The sequence below is a fragment of the Balaenoptera physalus genome (assembly GCF_965194825.1).
Source record: "Balaenoptera physalus genome assembly, chromosome: 17".
Taxonomy (NCBI): Eukaryota; Metazoa; Chordata; class Mammalia; order Artiodactyla; family Balaenopteridae; genus Balaenoptera; species Balaenoptera physalus.
The window spans coordinates 873,158-887,618 of record NC_138895.1 but is presented as its reverse complement, the minus strand read 5'-3'; the positions used below and the strand labels follow the sequence as shown (position 1 = coordinate 887,618).

The following is a 14,461-nucleotide window of genomic DNA, read 5'->3' as shown; positions in this document are numbered from 1 at the left end:
GAAGCCTCATTATGTTCATTCGACTCAAATTCCCTTAAAATCAAACTTTATTTGCAGCCGTAAGCTCCATGTTGGTACTGAATCACAAGGTCTAGAAAAATATCACTACTGTGTTACCACAGGGGGAAAGCATCTGAATCAACAGATGGGGGTGCCCCAGAAGGTTCGAGGACTGAGCACACTTGCCACCTAACTTCCTATGTTCTAGCCATGACTGCAGGCGGAGGGTTCAGTTTGGTGAAAGCCCGTCTTCATTTCCTGTATCACTCGTCTATGATCTACAGAACTGTGTAAAGGAAGCAGCTCCAGAACCTGATGGCAGCAATGCTGTTTTGGGGGTTTTTAGTATTTATTGATTTTGGCCGCGCCAGGTCTTAGTTGCGACACGCGGGATCTTCGTTTGCTGTGTGTGGGAATCTTCAGTTGCGGCATGCACGTGGGATCCAATTCCCCAACCAGGGATCGAACCCGGGCCCCCTGCATTGGGAACCTGGGAGTCCTAGCCACTGGACCACCTGGGAAGTCTGCAGCAGTGCTCTTTCACTTAGCTTGCAATTGTGCAAGAAGGCACTCTTGTTGTGACCTTACTCGGAACGCAGTTCAGGGGGAAGGCCAGCTCTCGCTGTGGCCCCGGGACATCTCCCGGTTGGCTCAGGGAACTGGGCCTTACGACGCCCTGCACACTGTGGGCCCTGGTGTGGTGTGTGCTGTCCACAGCTCGTCAGTGGCCCGAGAACCGGCCACCTTGAGCAACTCGGGCTGGGAACCGCTCCGCGTGTGGCCTCAGACTCCCCTCCCCAACGGTCTCCCTTCTCTGCCCAATTCTGGAAGCGTGAGCAGCGTCCAAACACACCGGACAGAGTTCTACTCAGAAGATTCAGCGGTTTTCATTTCAGACTCGTCTCTCGCACCCTCTGGTGATGCCCCAGCCTGACTGCCGCCGAGGCACCGTGACCCCCAGCACAGAATGGGGACCGCCGGAGCTGCTCAGATGACCTCTGAATCCCATGCCCACATTAGCATTTTAAGGCTGTTCAAACACTCAGTTAGATCTATCACTTTCTATGAATGCTTTACTAATGAATGTTGATTCTAAAAAAGGCCAAACTCATGGTGACTTGAATGTTCCAGGGATTACTTGTTACCATAGTATCTCCACCTGAGATTTCAGCTTATGGTGGTTTTATGAGAATGACTGCTAGAATTGAAATAACTTTTGAATGAATAAGATGAAACGTATTATATCTTAGTGAGTTTATGACTTACACAAAGTACTTACCGTCATGAATTTCCATGAAACCAGTATTATTAAAGCTTTTTTCTTAATGAAAAATAATGCCTGATAACCAAGTATTACTTATTCTATCATTTATTGAGGAAAAAGTTTTACATATTAGGGTGAAGCAGTAGAAAGCAGTGACATGGAACCCCACCATTTCCAGCCTCATGTAGCCAAGAGAACAAGCCTTGAGGACTCAGCGGGGACAGCGCTGGCCGTGCACCTCCCCACAGGAGGGACGGGAACACCCGAGCATCTCCAACGGCCACGACAAAGTCCAGCACAAAACCAAGACCCAGACCGCTGTCTCCAGAGAAGATCGCACCCTTCTGTCTGTGCCTACACACAGCTCAGACCTGGTGCTAAAGAAACGGCACTTCAAGAAAACAGTCGTACTGTATCATGCTCATAAACTGGCACAGTGCTCTTTACTTAAAATGTTAAAAAGATGAACACACACGCTTCCCTAGGAAAACCGAACCCAGGTTAGAAAATTTTTATGCAGCCAAGTAATGACTTTGAGGCTGTTTCTCCCGCCGGCGGCAGGGCGGTGACCAGCGCTGCTCGTGGGGCTTCAGAGCAGGCGCACCGTCTTCCCAGTTACCGTCAAGAAGTCGTCATCCGCCAGGGCACGCAGCGCTTCTTCAAACATATCCTTGGTAATTGCCTTTGGGGAAGAGAAGAGAGAAAGAACTTTACACGTGGAGCTGCGCTCCCCACTTAGAGACACAATGATTTCCAAGTTAAAGAACCACCGGAGTTGGGCTTCCCTGGTGGCGCAGTGGTTGAGAGTCTGCCTGCCAATGCAGGGGACACGGGTTCGAGCCCTGGTCTGGGAGGATCCCACATGCCGCGGAGCAACTAGGCCCGTGAGCCACAACTACTGAGCCTGCGCGTCTGGAGCCTGTGCTCCGCAACAAAAGAGGCCGCGATAGTGAGAGGCCCGCGCACCGCGATGAAGAGTGGCCCCCGCTTGCCGCAACTAGAGAAAGCCCTAGCACAGAAACGAAGACCCAACATAGCAATCAATCAATCAATCAATCTTAAAAATAAATAAATAAATAAAGGCCAATTTATCGACCTAACATTGGAATTAAAAAAAAAAAAAAGAACCACCGGAGCCTCCTTCCTTCCTGGTGGCTGTACACAAGTCCTAACGCTCCGTCTCGGGAGTGGCAAACGTTTCCTGCCATGGGCCAGGAGGGGAGGGCGTTAGGGAAGCAGGCAGGGCTGGACCCGACCAGCAGAGCTCTTGCCGTGAACTCAGCTTTCCTTGTAACAGCAAGAGACTGCAAACGCTCTAAGTGCCCACCAAATGGTTAAGTAAATGACGGGGGAGGCATGAGATAAAGTGAGTAAGTCACGAAGTGGACTCTGCGTCCCAGATGAAGCTAAGAGTACTGACGCGGCTCAAAACCACGCATCCACATCCACACGGAAAACTGAGAGCCCAGCAGACTTCTCGCGATCACTCCCTGATGGTGGGTGGTGATCTCACTTCTCTTCTTTATCTGTAACTACTTAAACAATTTATCACTTAGACTACAAACAAAGGAAAAAAATTAGAAAAAAACTTTAAAGCAGCATCAAGGGAAAAGAAAACTCTATTAAACAAAATAATACACATAAACACTTACTATATCAGACTGTCCCCGAATATCTTCAAAAAGTTGCTGGTATTTCAGGGCTGGCGTCTTGCCCTTGGATAAAATAAGCTTTTTCAAAGCTTCAGCTAACTCTTCTTTCCGTTTACGAGAGGTGGCACTCATTCCTGATTTAAAAGAAATTATTGAAGACGTTTCTGCTCTAAGGAAGCAAAAGTGTTTCAAACTTCTATTAATATTTCTTTAGTCATAAATCAACTATACTCTTTAAAAAAAAAACCGTTTAGTCATGTCACCACATAAGGTTAGGGGACAGTCGGAGCAAGTTCTGAACGCTGTTCCCAGTTTCTGAAGAGCTTATTTATAGCTGCTGCTTTCCACGGAGACAGTCCAGGCAATGCGCACAGACGCGGAGCCGCCCTCGCTGGGGCAGAACCGCTCCTCTGGGGGCGCGGTGCCCGGAGGGCGGGCAGGGCAGACCCCGGCCGTGCGCGCCCGCGCCCACCGCCTCAGCACCCCGCCGCGCGCTCGGAGGGCCCGCGCGGCCCCACCTGTGGTGAGGATGGAGATGTCCACGATGCCCGTCCGCGGGTCGGTCGCCGACTGCTTCAGGGCCTCTCGGTGCAGGCGCTTGGCCTCCTCCACGTCGATCGCCTCCACCTTGTTGGAAAAGCGCACCTTAGCGTGGGCTTCGGCCAAGCGGGTCAGCGATTCCAGCTGTCGGGGGTACGCGGACACCATCCCTCGGCTGCTGCCGACCTTCCTCATGTCCACGTAAGCCTGGCGAGACAGGGGACACGCCGACTCCTCACACGATGACCTCAGGGTCGCGCCTGGACTCTGGCCAGTCGGGCTCCCGTTAAATAACCCCCTGGGCAGGCAGGTCCTGAGGGGAGCGAGAGCCGGTCCAGCCGTGGGCCTCGACCCTCATCCGGGGGAGGCACGGGTGCAGCTTTAGGACGGGACCGGGCAGCAAGGGTGTGCGAAGCCCGGCACCCAGAGGACGCGGTGTTGGGAAGGGCAGCTGAGGACTCTGGTCTGTTTGTTTACACCCCTGCGAGGAGCAGGCCAAGGATTAGTGGGGCAACACGCAAGAGGTAAATTGTCTAAACCCATGCACGGATGACGTAATTCCTTCCAGATGACAGACGGAAAACCGCGTTATCCCTTGTAACTTTCACTTGAGCATCTTCAGGGCTTTGTCAGGATGTAAAGCCCATCAAAGCACCGGGAACCTTCTTAGTGTCACAGTGTCTGCTGAGTATGAGTCACCATGCACTGCTGCCCACTTAAAAGGTACTGAGAAGTGAACATAAAATACTTATTTTTTTAGAAACGAGCAAATGCAGCCCAGAGACCAGAATTACAAAGTCACTAAATAGCATCACCTATATTTCAACTCAGGTATCCTGGTCTTAAATACACTGTGCTTACAAGTACTTAAACATAAAAAGAGTGTGCACAATGTGTAGAAATGAATCCCTTTCCCCTTTCTACATCTGGAAAACTCGATTTTGCAACACAGGAGGGAAAACAGTTGTAGAAGTTTTAGAGGCTGTTTCAGAGGCTGAGCAGCACCCAGCTGCGCTTTCCGCAGGTACCTCGATGAGCGCCTGGCTGGCGTCCTGGCTCAGCCGCGGCAGGACGGCGCTGTGCGCGTAGGCGATGTAATCCTTGAGCACCGCCATGTCCAGGACCTCCTCCTGTGCCTGCTCCTCGCTCTGGTAGTACAGGGACACCAGGTGGTGAGCCAGACGCCGGTCGTACGCTTCGTCCTGAGGGTCCAGCATGAGGAAGATCAAGTCAAACCTGAGGAGACATCATAAACAGTTTTCCCAGCTGGGACACCCATGTATCTGTGAGTGGACCCCTGGGCCTCCGGTCCCCCTGCCCCGGCCCCGCAGGCCGCTTCTGCCCGGGAAGACCGGGCACTGAAAGCTGAGCCAGAAGCAAGATGCTTCCAAGGGGAGCGCTGCTGTAATTCCGAAGACTGGGAGATGCGAACGAAGATACATTCAACCCTTCTGGGGAGAAGGAACTATCTGTCAGAACAGTCAAGAAATCGAGGTCTGAACACACGTCTGTGAGAGAAAGTATGGACTACCTGACTCCCCTTCCACAAGCTTGATTTTCAGTCCCTTATCTCCTGTGTAAAACCGCTCTCTGCACTTCGTTGATCCTCTACAGCGGCTTTAAGACCAAGAGCAGTGAGAGGCGGGTTTCTGAAAGGATGAAGGTGAAAGGCCCTAATTGCTCCAAAAAACGAGTACGCATCAAGGTGAGCAGAAAAACACACCGTCCTTGCCTGGAAAACTCGTGACCAGGCAGATGTGCAGACTTTGCGTTGGCCTGAAGAGTTTACAACATTAGCTGGGTTCTGCCTTGCATTTCCTTCTCAAGCTCACCCTGAACATTCCACAGATGAGCAAAGCGAGACCATCTATTCTATGAAAACGTGTTTTCGTACCTTGACAACAGTGTGTGGGGCAGCTGGATATTCTCAATGGTGGTTTTTTTCGGATTCCACTGAGACTCGACAGGGTTTGCGGCTGCCAGGATGGAGGTGCGGGCGTTGAGCTGACAAATAATCCCAGCCTGGTGGAGGGACAGTGTGGTTAGAAACCTCACCCCGAGGCTGGCGGGACCTGTGAGCCACCTCCGCCCGCGTGCCCTCTGCCAGGGATCCGCCGTCACCACGAGCCACGTCACCCGGCACAGGTGACTTCTGCACAGGCGTCCCACTGGGGACAGCCCTGAGCGCTGAGTCAGGCCAAGGACCGAGCTGTAGATGAACGTTTGCTGCGACTGCGTCTTTTTCAGTAACCAAACCCCGTGCATTAGGACAAAGTCAAGTTCTACGAGTACCACACATCAGAGGATTAGGACAGCGTAGAGGAGGAACGAGGATCCTGTGGAAAATACTCAGATCGAGCTGGGACCTAACAGGAGAAGTGTCGGCCAGTCTCCCAAGCTGCAGGTTCCACAGACGCTGAGCTTCAAGCCCCCCGACACCCCAACCGTGTCCACGCCGGGACAGAACGGGCGACTGACCTTGGCGATGGAGAGCGTCTGCTGCTCCATGACCTCGTGCAGGACGGAGCGTGTGCTCTCGTTCATCTTGTCGAACTCATCGATGCAGCAGATGCCGTTGTCACTCAGCACCAGGGCGCCCGTCTGCAGCACGAGCTGCCGCGTCTCAGGGTCCTTCATGACGTAGGCGGTGAGGCCCACAGCGCTGGAGCCCTTCCCGGACGTGTACTGGCCCCGGGGGACCAGGTTGTACACGTACTGCAGCAGCTGTGACTTGCTGGTCCCTGGGTCCCCGCAAAGCAGGATGTTGATCTCGGCGCGGAACTTGCCTCTTCCTGTGTGGCTGAAATCCTTTCTCGTCCCGCCAAAGAGCTGAAGCAGGATTCCCTGGACGGGCAGACGGGTGGACAGACAGACAGGTCTCAGTGCTCACCTGCCGCTGGCAGCTGAGACGCAGTCAGATGGACAAAGGGCGACAGTGAAGAGATCAGAGGACGGGAGGGGCTGCGAGTCAGCCCTGGGGCACGGATGCCATAGGGGGCCCGGACCCCACCCACCCAGGGCGGCTTCTGTGCCTGGAAATGAGACGAGGATGCGGCCCATTCCCGTCACCAACAGCCAAGGCAGGCGGCGGGCCCTGCTCCGCCCAACGGGCCGAGGCTCAGCCTTTCCGGGGTGTCCACAATGTCCGACCCGAGCGCTCTCAAGCCCAGCTGCAAGTGAGAAGCCCATCAGCCAGTTACCTTCTTTATATCTTCATGCTCATAAATGCTCGGAGCCAAGGCGGAAGCGAGTCTCTCATAAATGTCTGGTTTTCTGGAAAGCTCCTTAAGCAATTCCACACGCTTCTCTGAAAAAAGTTTCTGCTCTGCTTCTTCGTCGAGGCCGTGCAGACGCTTCGAGTCGGTTTTCCGATAGTGAATGACGTCGATGTGGGTTTTGTAGACAGACTTCACGTTGCTCACTCTGGGATTGACGCGAATGGGGACCGCTCGGTAGATGCCTGAGGGCACAAAGGACACACTCTCACCTGCCCGACCTCGGCCTGGAGCACGGGGGGAGCAGGGCTCTGGGGGGCTCCGAGCAGAGCCAGCGAGGTTGACCCGGGACCACCGCCTCCACACGCCACCTGCTCGCCTCTGTGTTTGATGCATCGCAGTTTGAAACAGAAGTTTCATTTCTCTTAAACCGAATGTAAGGCATTATCAATAACTACCTGAAAGAAAATACCTAAATCCCGTACCAAAAACCTAGAAAGAAAGGAAACCCGAAGAGCTCAAATACTGAAAGGTCGCTCGCAAGTTATTTCAGACAATAACAGGGAGACAGCCTACCGCCTGGGCAGGGGCCGTGTCGGAGGTCAAAGGCAGGCGCTGGAAGCAGCAGCCCCAGGCCAGGCACCCCCGACCAGGTCACAGGGCTGACTCTGGAGGCCCTCACCTGTGACGTGCACTCTGTCCCCAGGCTGGACCTTGTCCACGAGGTCATTGTGGGCGGCGAGGACGACCGTGTGCGGCGTCTGTCCCGCGGGCATGTCTTCGGGGGACTCCTGGAGCTTGATCTGAGGGGGCGGGGAGCAGGAGCCTCAGGACAGGCCCAGAGCCCTCCCCACCCAGCTACTCGACAGCAGCGCCTCTGCTGCCCCGGGACCTCGCTGTGTCCACCTCTGGAAACCCAGTCTGATAAGCATTCTGAGGCGGTTGTTCGTTTAGGGGCTGCCCCTTTGGGGCTGGGGAGGCCGGGGGCTGTTCTTCCCCGTCTTAAGGCTGTGGTGGGCGCGTCTGCATCAGCGTCGGCCTGCATTTCTAGTTCCTTCTGGACGCTGCTCCCAGTGTGCTTCTGGGAGAAGCACCCCCACTTCAGGTCACCGTGCCTCCCAAACTCTTGCCTGTCCTCCTGGTGACATCGACTCACCCACAGCACCTGCCGAGCAGCTGCCAGACTCCGTCCCGGGTGTTGGGGACTCTGCCCCAGAGCAGAGGGGCACACACAGTCCTGGCAGCGCCAGGCGCAGCGGGAGAGGACAGGAGGGCGCACAGGGCGGGGGTGGAGGCTGTGCGTCCCACCATCAAGGGCAGGGAAGGCCCTTCTCAAACCAGGTGACCGCCGGGCAGAGGAGAGGCTGTCAGGGAGGGGCCCCGTGTTCTCAGCGACAGGACAGCAAGTGCAAGGGCCCCGAGGCAGCCTGTGCTCGGGAGGAGCCGGGAGGACGGCAGCGAGTCCGCGGGCAGAGCCTCGGGAGCGCCCAGGCCCAGGAATCGGTGCCCACGTGAGGTGAAAGCTACCCACCTCGATGACCCTTCCATCAGCAAGAAATTGGATGCTTTTCACACTCGTTAGTGTTCTCCTAGTGACTCCCAACAAGGGAAACTATCTCTCGTCCTGTACTTTGAACTCATTCTCTCCACTTAAAGTTAAGATTGCTTAAACATTATAACAAATCAAAAAAATCTTCACTCCTTATGCATACTTTACACCATTACAATCACAGTAAATAAATGGTTTTCTGCCTTTCTCTGGAATATTAATCTGCATCTTAAAATTTTTCATGAATAAAGAGCTACATGGTTAAACTCCCTAGGCAATACAGTTTGTGAGAAAAACTTTGGAAAAACTTCTCAGCCCATTCTTTACCAGCGGTAGAATTGCCAAATGACAGAATTTAATCAAACGGTGTTTACTGTTCTTAATGTTGTATACGCTCTTATATCCTACAATCTTAAGTATTTCCCATAGAAGCATCTCGTGTTAAATTTGACTTAATAAATCACGAATGACGCTGAACTTAAGATATTCAGTTGGAGAACGCACTCCTCCCCTATGACAAGAGTGTGGAACACAGCGCACGGGTGCCCGCGGGCGGTACAGCAGTGCTGCGGCCCAGGGCTGGGGCCTCAGGCACTCTGAGGGCTCAGCTTCGCCCTCTAACACACCTGCTCTCCGAGGAGGAATGAAGCTGCTCAACCCACCAGGAAGCCTGGTTTCAGGGCTGCACGAGTGGACAAGTTACACTTGGCTTTTGAGGACCCGGCTGGGGCAGAATGAGGACGGGGCACGTGGAGCGGGGCAGGGGCCACGCACCATTTGCTTGTCGGAGAAGACGGAGCGGTTGTGGATGAGCGCCATGCTGTGGCTGGTGTGGCAGCGCTCGCACACGCAGGGTTCAGCGATGCGACCGCGGTCTATCTCCACCCGGGCCGTGTGGGCGCACACCTGGCACTGGAAGAAGGCCTCCTGCATCTCCGGAATCAGCTGGGACGTCCTGATCACCATGCCGCTGATGGCGATGAGCTGGTCGATGTCTGCAAGGCGGGGAGAGAGGGTGGCTCGTCCCAGCTGGGCGTGGGCCTCCCCAAGCTGGACGCCAGCTGGGGCGGGTCTGGCTCTGCTGTCCAGCCGGGAGAACCTCACCGGAGGAATGGAGGTGCTGGGATGGCGGGGTCAGGGGGAGACGCTCCGGCCAGAGCACGAACGTCTCACTGGGTACCCTCAGCTCTGACCTGAGATGCCCTTCCTGCGTCCAGTCTGCTCCCTCCCAACCCCTTAGGTCTACTGACCCTTGCTGAGCTAGGCCGACCCGAGGCTGCCTGGGGACGACCGGACCTGTGAAGTGGCTGTCACAGCCCACGCACTCGTGATAATCTTCTCCATAGTCAGGCCCACTATACGTGGCGGGTTCAGAGACTTACCTGTCCCACTAGTAACTGTGGCCCCGATATAGCATTTCCCCAAATAAATAACATAATAGAATGTTTCAGGTCTGCTTTCCAAATCTCTCACCACAGAGTCCTCCCACTGGGGCCCAGCATGCTCCGTCTCTCCCTGGGCTGAGACACTCCTGCTCTGTTCTTCTGCCTCTTCTCTTACTTTCCAAACTAGATTTCCTCCTTATGCTTCAGTGCAGGGATCATATTTTATATTTGTCTTCTACTTTGATTCTGAGAGAGTGCCTTCTTAGTAAAATAACTGTAAAACTATCATAATTGGATAAGTTCATCGTAAGATAGAAAAGTATCAAGAGTTACAGCATCTTTTATATAATTTCAGTTTAGTTAAAAAAGGTATGGTGGGGCTTCCCTGGTGGCGCAGTGGTTGGGAGTCTGCCTGCCGGTGCAGGAGACACGGGTTCGAGCCCTGGTCTGGGAGGATCCCACATGCCGCGGAGCGGCTAGGCCCGTGAGCCACAACTACTGAGCCTGCGTGTCTGGAGCCTGTGCTCCGCAGCAAGAGAGGCCGCGATGCTGAGAGGCCCGTGCACCGCGATGAAGAGTGGCCCCCACTTGCCGCAACTAGAGAAAGCCCTCACACAGAAACGAAGACCCAACACAGCCATAAATAAATAAATTAAAAAAAAAAAAAAAAAAAAGGCATGGTGGACCCATAAGCATACGGGGTAACTGAACCTGCAACTGGTTTCTGTCAACTCCCAGTCCGCCACCATCACTGTCACCAATTCCTTTAAAGTTCCTTGATGAAGTGACTTTCACATAACGAACTTTCTTGCTATTAAAAATATTACCTTCTGTATGTCAACTATATCTCGGTAAAGTGGAAAAAAATATTACCTTCTGGATTCAGGTTCCTCATATTCTTAGTCTTCAACGCGTTGAATGGTCTTACTTGAATCTGATGTTCTAAGATTGAGTCAGGATAGCGGTCAAAGAAGATCTCATTGACAGCCATGTCGAACGTTGGGATAACTTCCTTTAAAAACAAGTATAACGGTGCCAAGCTGTGTTTGTATTTTTATCTTAGGGTTAAATTTAATAAAGCAATTCATGTTAGCAAGGCATAAAAACAAAAAGAATATGGCATAATCCAAAAACATTACCCTATAAAATCACACATGCTATCTGTACACCCTTGGGCACACTGAAATCTCTCACCTCTGCATCTTCTCACTAGAGTTAAATGAGATGAGACATGGACTTCCCTGGTGGTGCAGTGGTTAAGAATCCCCCTGCCAATGCAGGGGACATGGGTTCGAGCCCTGGTCCGGGAAGATTCCACGTACCGCGGAGCAACTAAGCCCGTGCGCCACAACTACTGAGCCTGCGCTCCAAAGCCTGCGAGCCACAACTACTGAAGCCCACGTGCCTAGAGCCCACGCTCCACAGCAAGAGGAGCCACCTCAGTGAGAAGCCTGCGTACCGCAACCAAGAGTAGCCCCCACTCTCCGCAACTAGAGAAAAAGCCCACGCATAGCAACGAAGACCCAATGCAGCCAAAAATAAATATATCAATTTTTTTAAAAATGAGATAAGACATATAATCGTGCCTTCAGGATGTGCTGGCATGACTGTAGGCTTTTAATTGGCAACAGAAGCTCATACTTTCATGTCTTACTTTTCTTCCATAACAGAATGATACCAAAATGGGTTAAATCATAATTATTCCAATTTCGTAACAGCTGTTCCTCATTTTGCAGATAAGGAAACAGCCTCTGGGAAGCTGAGAAACTGGACCAAGGTTACACAGCTATTAAGCAGCAAAATCAAGATTTAAAACCAAGTCTGCCTGCCTCCAAAGCCTAAGGCTAGAATCAATGTAGCTGATGCTTTGTTGATAAAGCCTGACCTTAAGCCCAGAGAAGACTGCAGTATGGTTAACACAGCCTGTTAGAGAAGGCAGGTGTGTGTAAGTGTTTTCGTTTAATATATTTTAAGTCATCAAACCCAACAAGCTGTCAATCATGCGTCACCACTGTTTTATGTACTAAGAAATGCTGCCAACCAAACAATGACATGCTGTCAACAATAACACACACCCCAATTTCTAATGTTAACATGTGGAAAAGTGTTCATCTTAAAGAAAACAGAACATGGTTTTAAGAGGTTTTGGGGGACTTCCCTGGCGGTCCAGTGGTCAGCACTCCTCGCTTCCACTGCAGAGGGCATGGGTTCGATCCTTGGTTGGGGAACTAAGATCCCACATGCCATGCGGCAACCCCCTGCCCCCCAAAAGGTGCTTTGGAGGCATATTCTCTGTTACTAAGGAAACCCCACTGTCCAGAAACCCTGCAGATGCTCTAGATGTTTACTGCAGTCCCCCAAGTTCAAGGGCAAATTCTTACCTGTGGGTAGCAAATGAGCTGTCTGTATAGATTTGTGTCGAATGATCTTATGTGTTCACAGTTTACGTTTAAAAACGGCTCTCCAATAACGTTAATCTACAGGGCAGAACAAACAGGTTATATCCTGCTAACCGTTTCAACCCCTAGTTTGAGTTTTCAGGTTAGCGTATTTCATTACCTCCCCAAGTCGCTGCATGTACAGAGGCTCAGTAACGTCTGTGCCAACGCTTTCTTCTTCTCTAGCCAGAGGATCGATGAAACGCTGAAGAAATCTCTTAGCGTGGGGAGAGAAACAGTAAGCTTAATGCAGTTAGGAACCAGCAACTGCTCAAAATAAAAAAGTTATGAACGCTGGGGGCCACGTATCTTTTCAAGTTAGCTAAGATCTGGAAACAGCCCAAGTGCCCATTTATAGACAACTGGCTTAAGAACGTGTGATACATACAGATTTATATATGTATACACATAATGGAATATTACTCAGCCATAAAAAAGAATGAAATTTGCCATCTGCAGCAATATGGGTGCACCTAGACAATATTATACTTAGTGACATAAGTCAGATGAAGACAAATACTATGCATCATTTACGCGTGGAATCTAAAAAGTAACACAAATGAATCCATATACAAAACAGACTCGCAGACACAGGAAACTTATGGTTACCAAAGAGCAGGGGGAGGGAGGGAGGGATCAATTAGAAGTATGGGATTAACAGACTCAAACTATTAGCCATAAAGTAGAAAACAAGAATTTACTGTACAGCACGAGGAATTACATTCAACATCTTATAATAACCTATAACGGAACATAATCAGAAAGAGAAGTATAACCGAATCACTTTGCTGTACACCTGAAACTACCACATTACTGTAAATCAACTCTACTTCAAAATAAGGAAACTAGGAATGGTGTCAGAATTTGGAGACAAGCATAGGTGTTTTTCTTTTTCTTAAAAACTGAAAAAGACACCACCAACTCTGAACCATGTGAAGATCTGCTGCTAAATACCGGGGCTACGTGGATGGAGGTGACACGTACTTTCCCCCACATCTCCGGAGCCCCGAGGAATGACACCTCACCTGAAAGTTTTCTTTGCACGTTGCCACGTTTACATCTGTTCCCCAAATCACGAGTTTTTGGCCCAAAGACTGCTCGCTCGCCACTATATCCTCTGCGGCCGGCTGCACAGAAAAGGCGACGGGAGCAGGTTCGCGGGGGACGGCCCACCTCGCGCGGCCCACCGCGCCCCGGGCGGCCCCGCACTCACCCCGTCCGAGTGCAGGTCCACCTGCAGCCCTTTCCGCGCCGAGCCCAAGTCGGGCCTCTGCCGCACAGGCGTGCCGCGCACGCCGCTCCTCGGGGTGCCCTCCACCCGCGAACTGGGGGTGCCATAGGTCAGCGGCGAGCTCACGTCCAGGTCCAGGGGGGCCGCTGGGGAGCGCGTCCACGGGGGTGAGCGCGGCGAGGACCCCTGCGGGGCGTCCGCTCCCCCCGCCCGGCCCCCCCCGGCCCCCCCGGCCCCCGATGCCCGAGCGGGCAGCGCACCTGCGGGCGGCGCGCGGGGCGGGCTGCGGGGCTCGGCGCCGGGCGACGCGGGCAGCGGCCGCGGCTCTCCCGACGACAGCGGGTCCTGGCCTGTGGGGGAACGGGCACGGCGGCGTCGGCGAGGGCGGCACTGGGGCCGAACGGGGCTGACACGGCACCGCCCGCCCTGCCTCCCCGAAGACCCCGCGGGGCACGGCCGCACGCGGACACTCACGTGGCTGAGCGGGGGCGGCCCGCCGGGAGCCGCGGCGGCTCGGGGTGGACACCGGGGACGACATGGCGGGCTGCGCGACAGGGACGCAGGCTCGCGGGGACGCTCCCTGAAGACCCCCCCGCCCCTTTCCCCTCGCTCCGGCCCCCCCGCCCCTCAGCCCTCCCCTCAGCACCGCCGACCCCGGCAGACCCCCGCCTTCCGCGCCGGCCGGACCCAGCCCCACCTAAGGGTCGCGCTCCCGCTCCGCTTCAGCAGGGGCCAGGTTTCCCGCCGGCGGCACCGTTGTCTCCGCCCCCAGCGGCGGCCCACCAATCGCAGCAGCGCCCTCGCGCGGCCCCGCTTCCGGGAGGCACCACTGTGCAGCGGCAGGGGGGACCGGACGGCCGCCCCGCGCCCCGCGGGACACAGACGCACAACTCGATCGGGGCTCCCCCGCTCCGGTGGTCTTGTCCGAAGCCGGAATGCGATTTCGCGGGAAATCTGGGGAGGCCGCCGGACAGCGTTCGGGGACCGGCCACTACAGGGCGTGCCTAAGGAGGAGCCGCTCCTGTGTCCCTCGGGAATGCAAACGACAACCCCCCCCCCCGGCCCTCCCCGGCCCTCCTTATCAAGGGCTAGCTGTGGCTCCTGACCCGAGCTGTAGCCTGTTTCTTTCTGCCTCGGGCACTCGGTCAACTCCAATTCGCCACCTGTCCTCCGCATCTATTTCCGGA

At 53.8% G+C, this 14,461-nt stretch overlaps 1 protein-coding gene across 2 annotated transcripts; it reads right to left on the bottom strand.

Moving 5' to 3' along the window:
- Positions 1-1,353: 1,353 nt before the first annotated feature.
- MCM4 (minichromosome maintenance complex component 4) lies at positions 1,354-14,310 on the bottom strand. 2 transcript variants are annotated; one of them, XM_082433934.1, is made up of 17 exons: positions 13,972-14,309; positions 13,749-13,818; positions 13,535-13,624; positions 13,257-13,420; positions 13,069-13,170; positions 12,165-12,260; positions 11,987-12,082; positions 10,479-10,617; positions 8,995-9,215; positions 7,354-7,474; positions 6,657-6,916; positions 5,935-6,300; positions 5,351-5,478; positions 4,485-4,692; positions 3,435-3,663; positions 2,917-3,050; positions 1,354-1,946 (listed from the first exon to the last, which is right to left on the bottom strand). In XM_082433934.1, exons 2-17 carry the CDS (start codon positions 13,810-13,812, stop codon positions 1,854-1,856), a joined length of 2,511 nt encoding a protein of 836 aa, XP_082290060.1. In that variant the 5' UTR covers positions 13,813-13,818; positions 13,972-14,309; the 3' UTR covers positions 1,354-1,853. The 2 variants fall into 2 exon arrangements, with proteins under 2 accessions (XP_082290060.1, XP_082290059.1); XM_082433933.1 differs by having other exon boundaries at positions 13,257-13,624; positions 13,972-14,310.
- Positions 14,311-14,461: the final 151 nt, after the last annotated feature.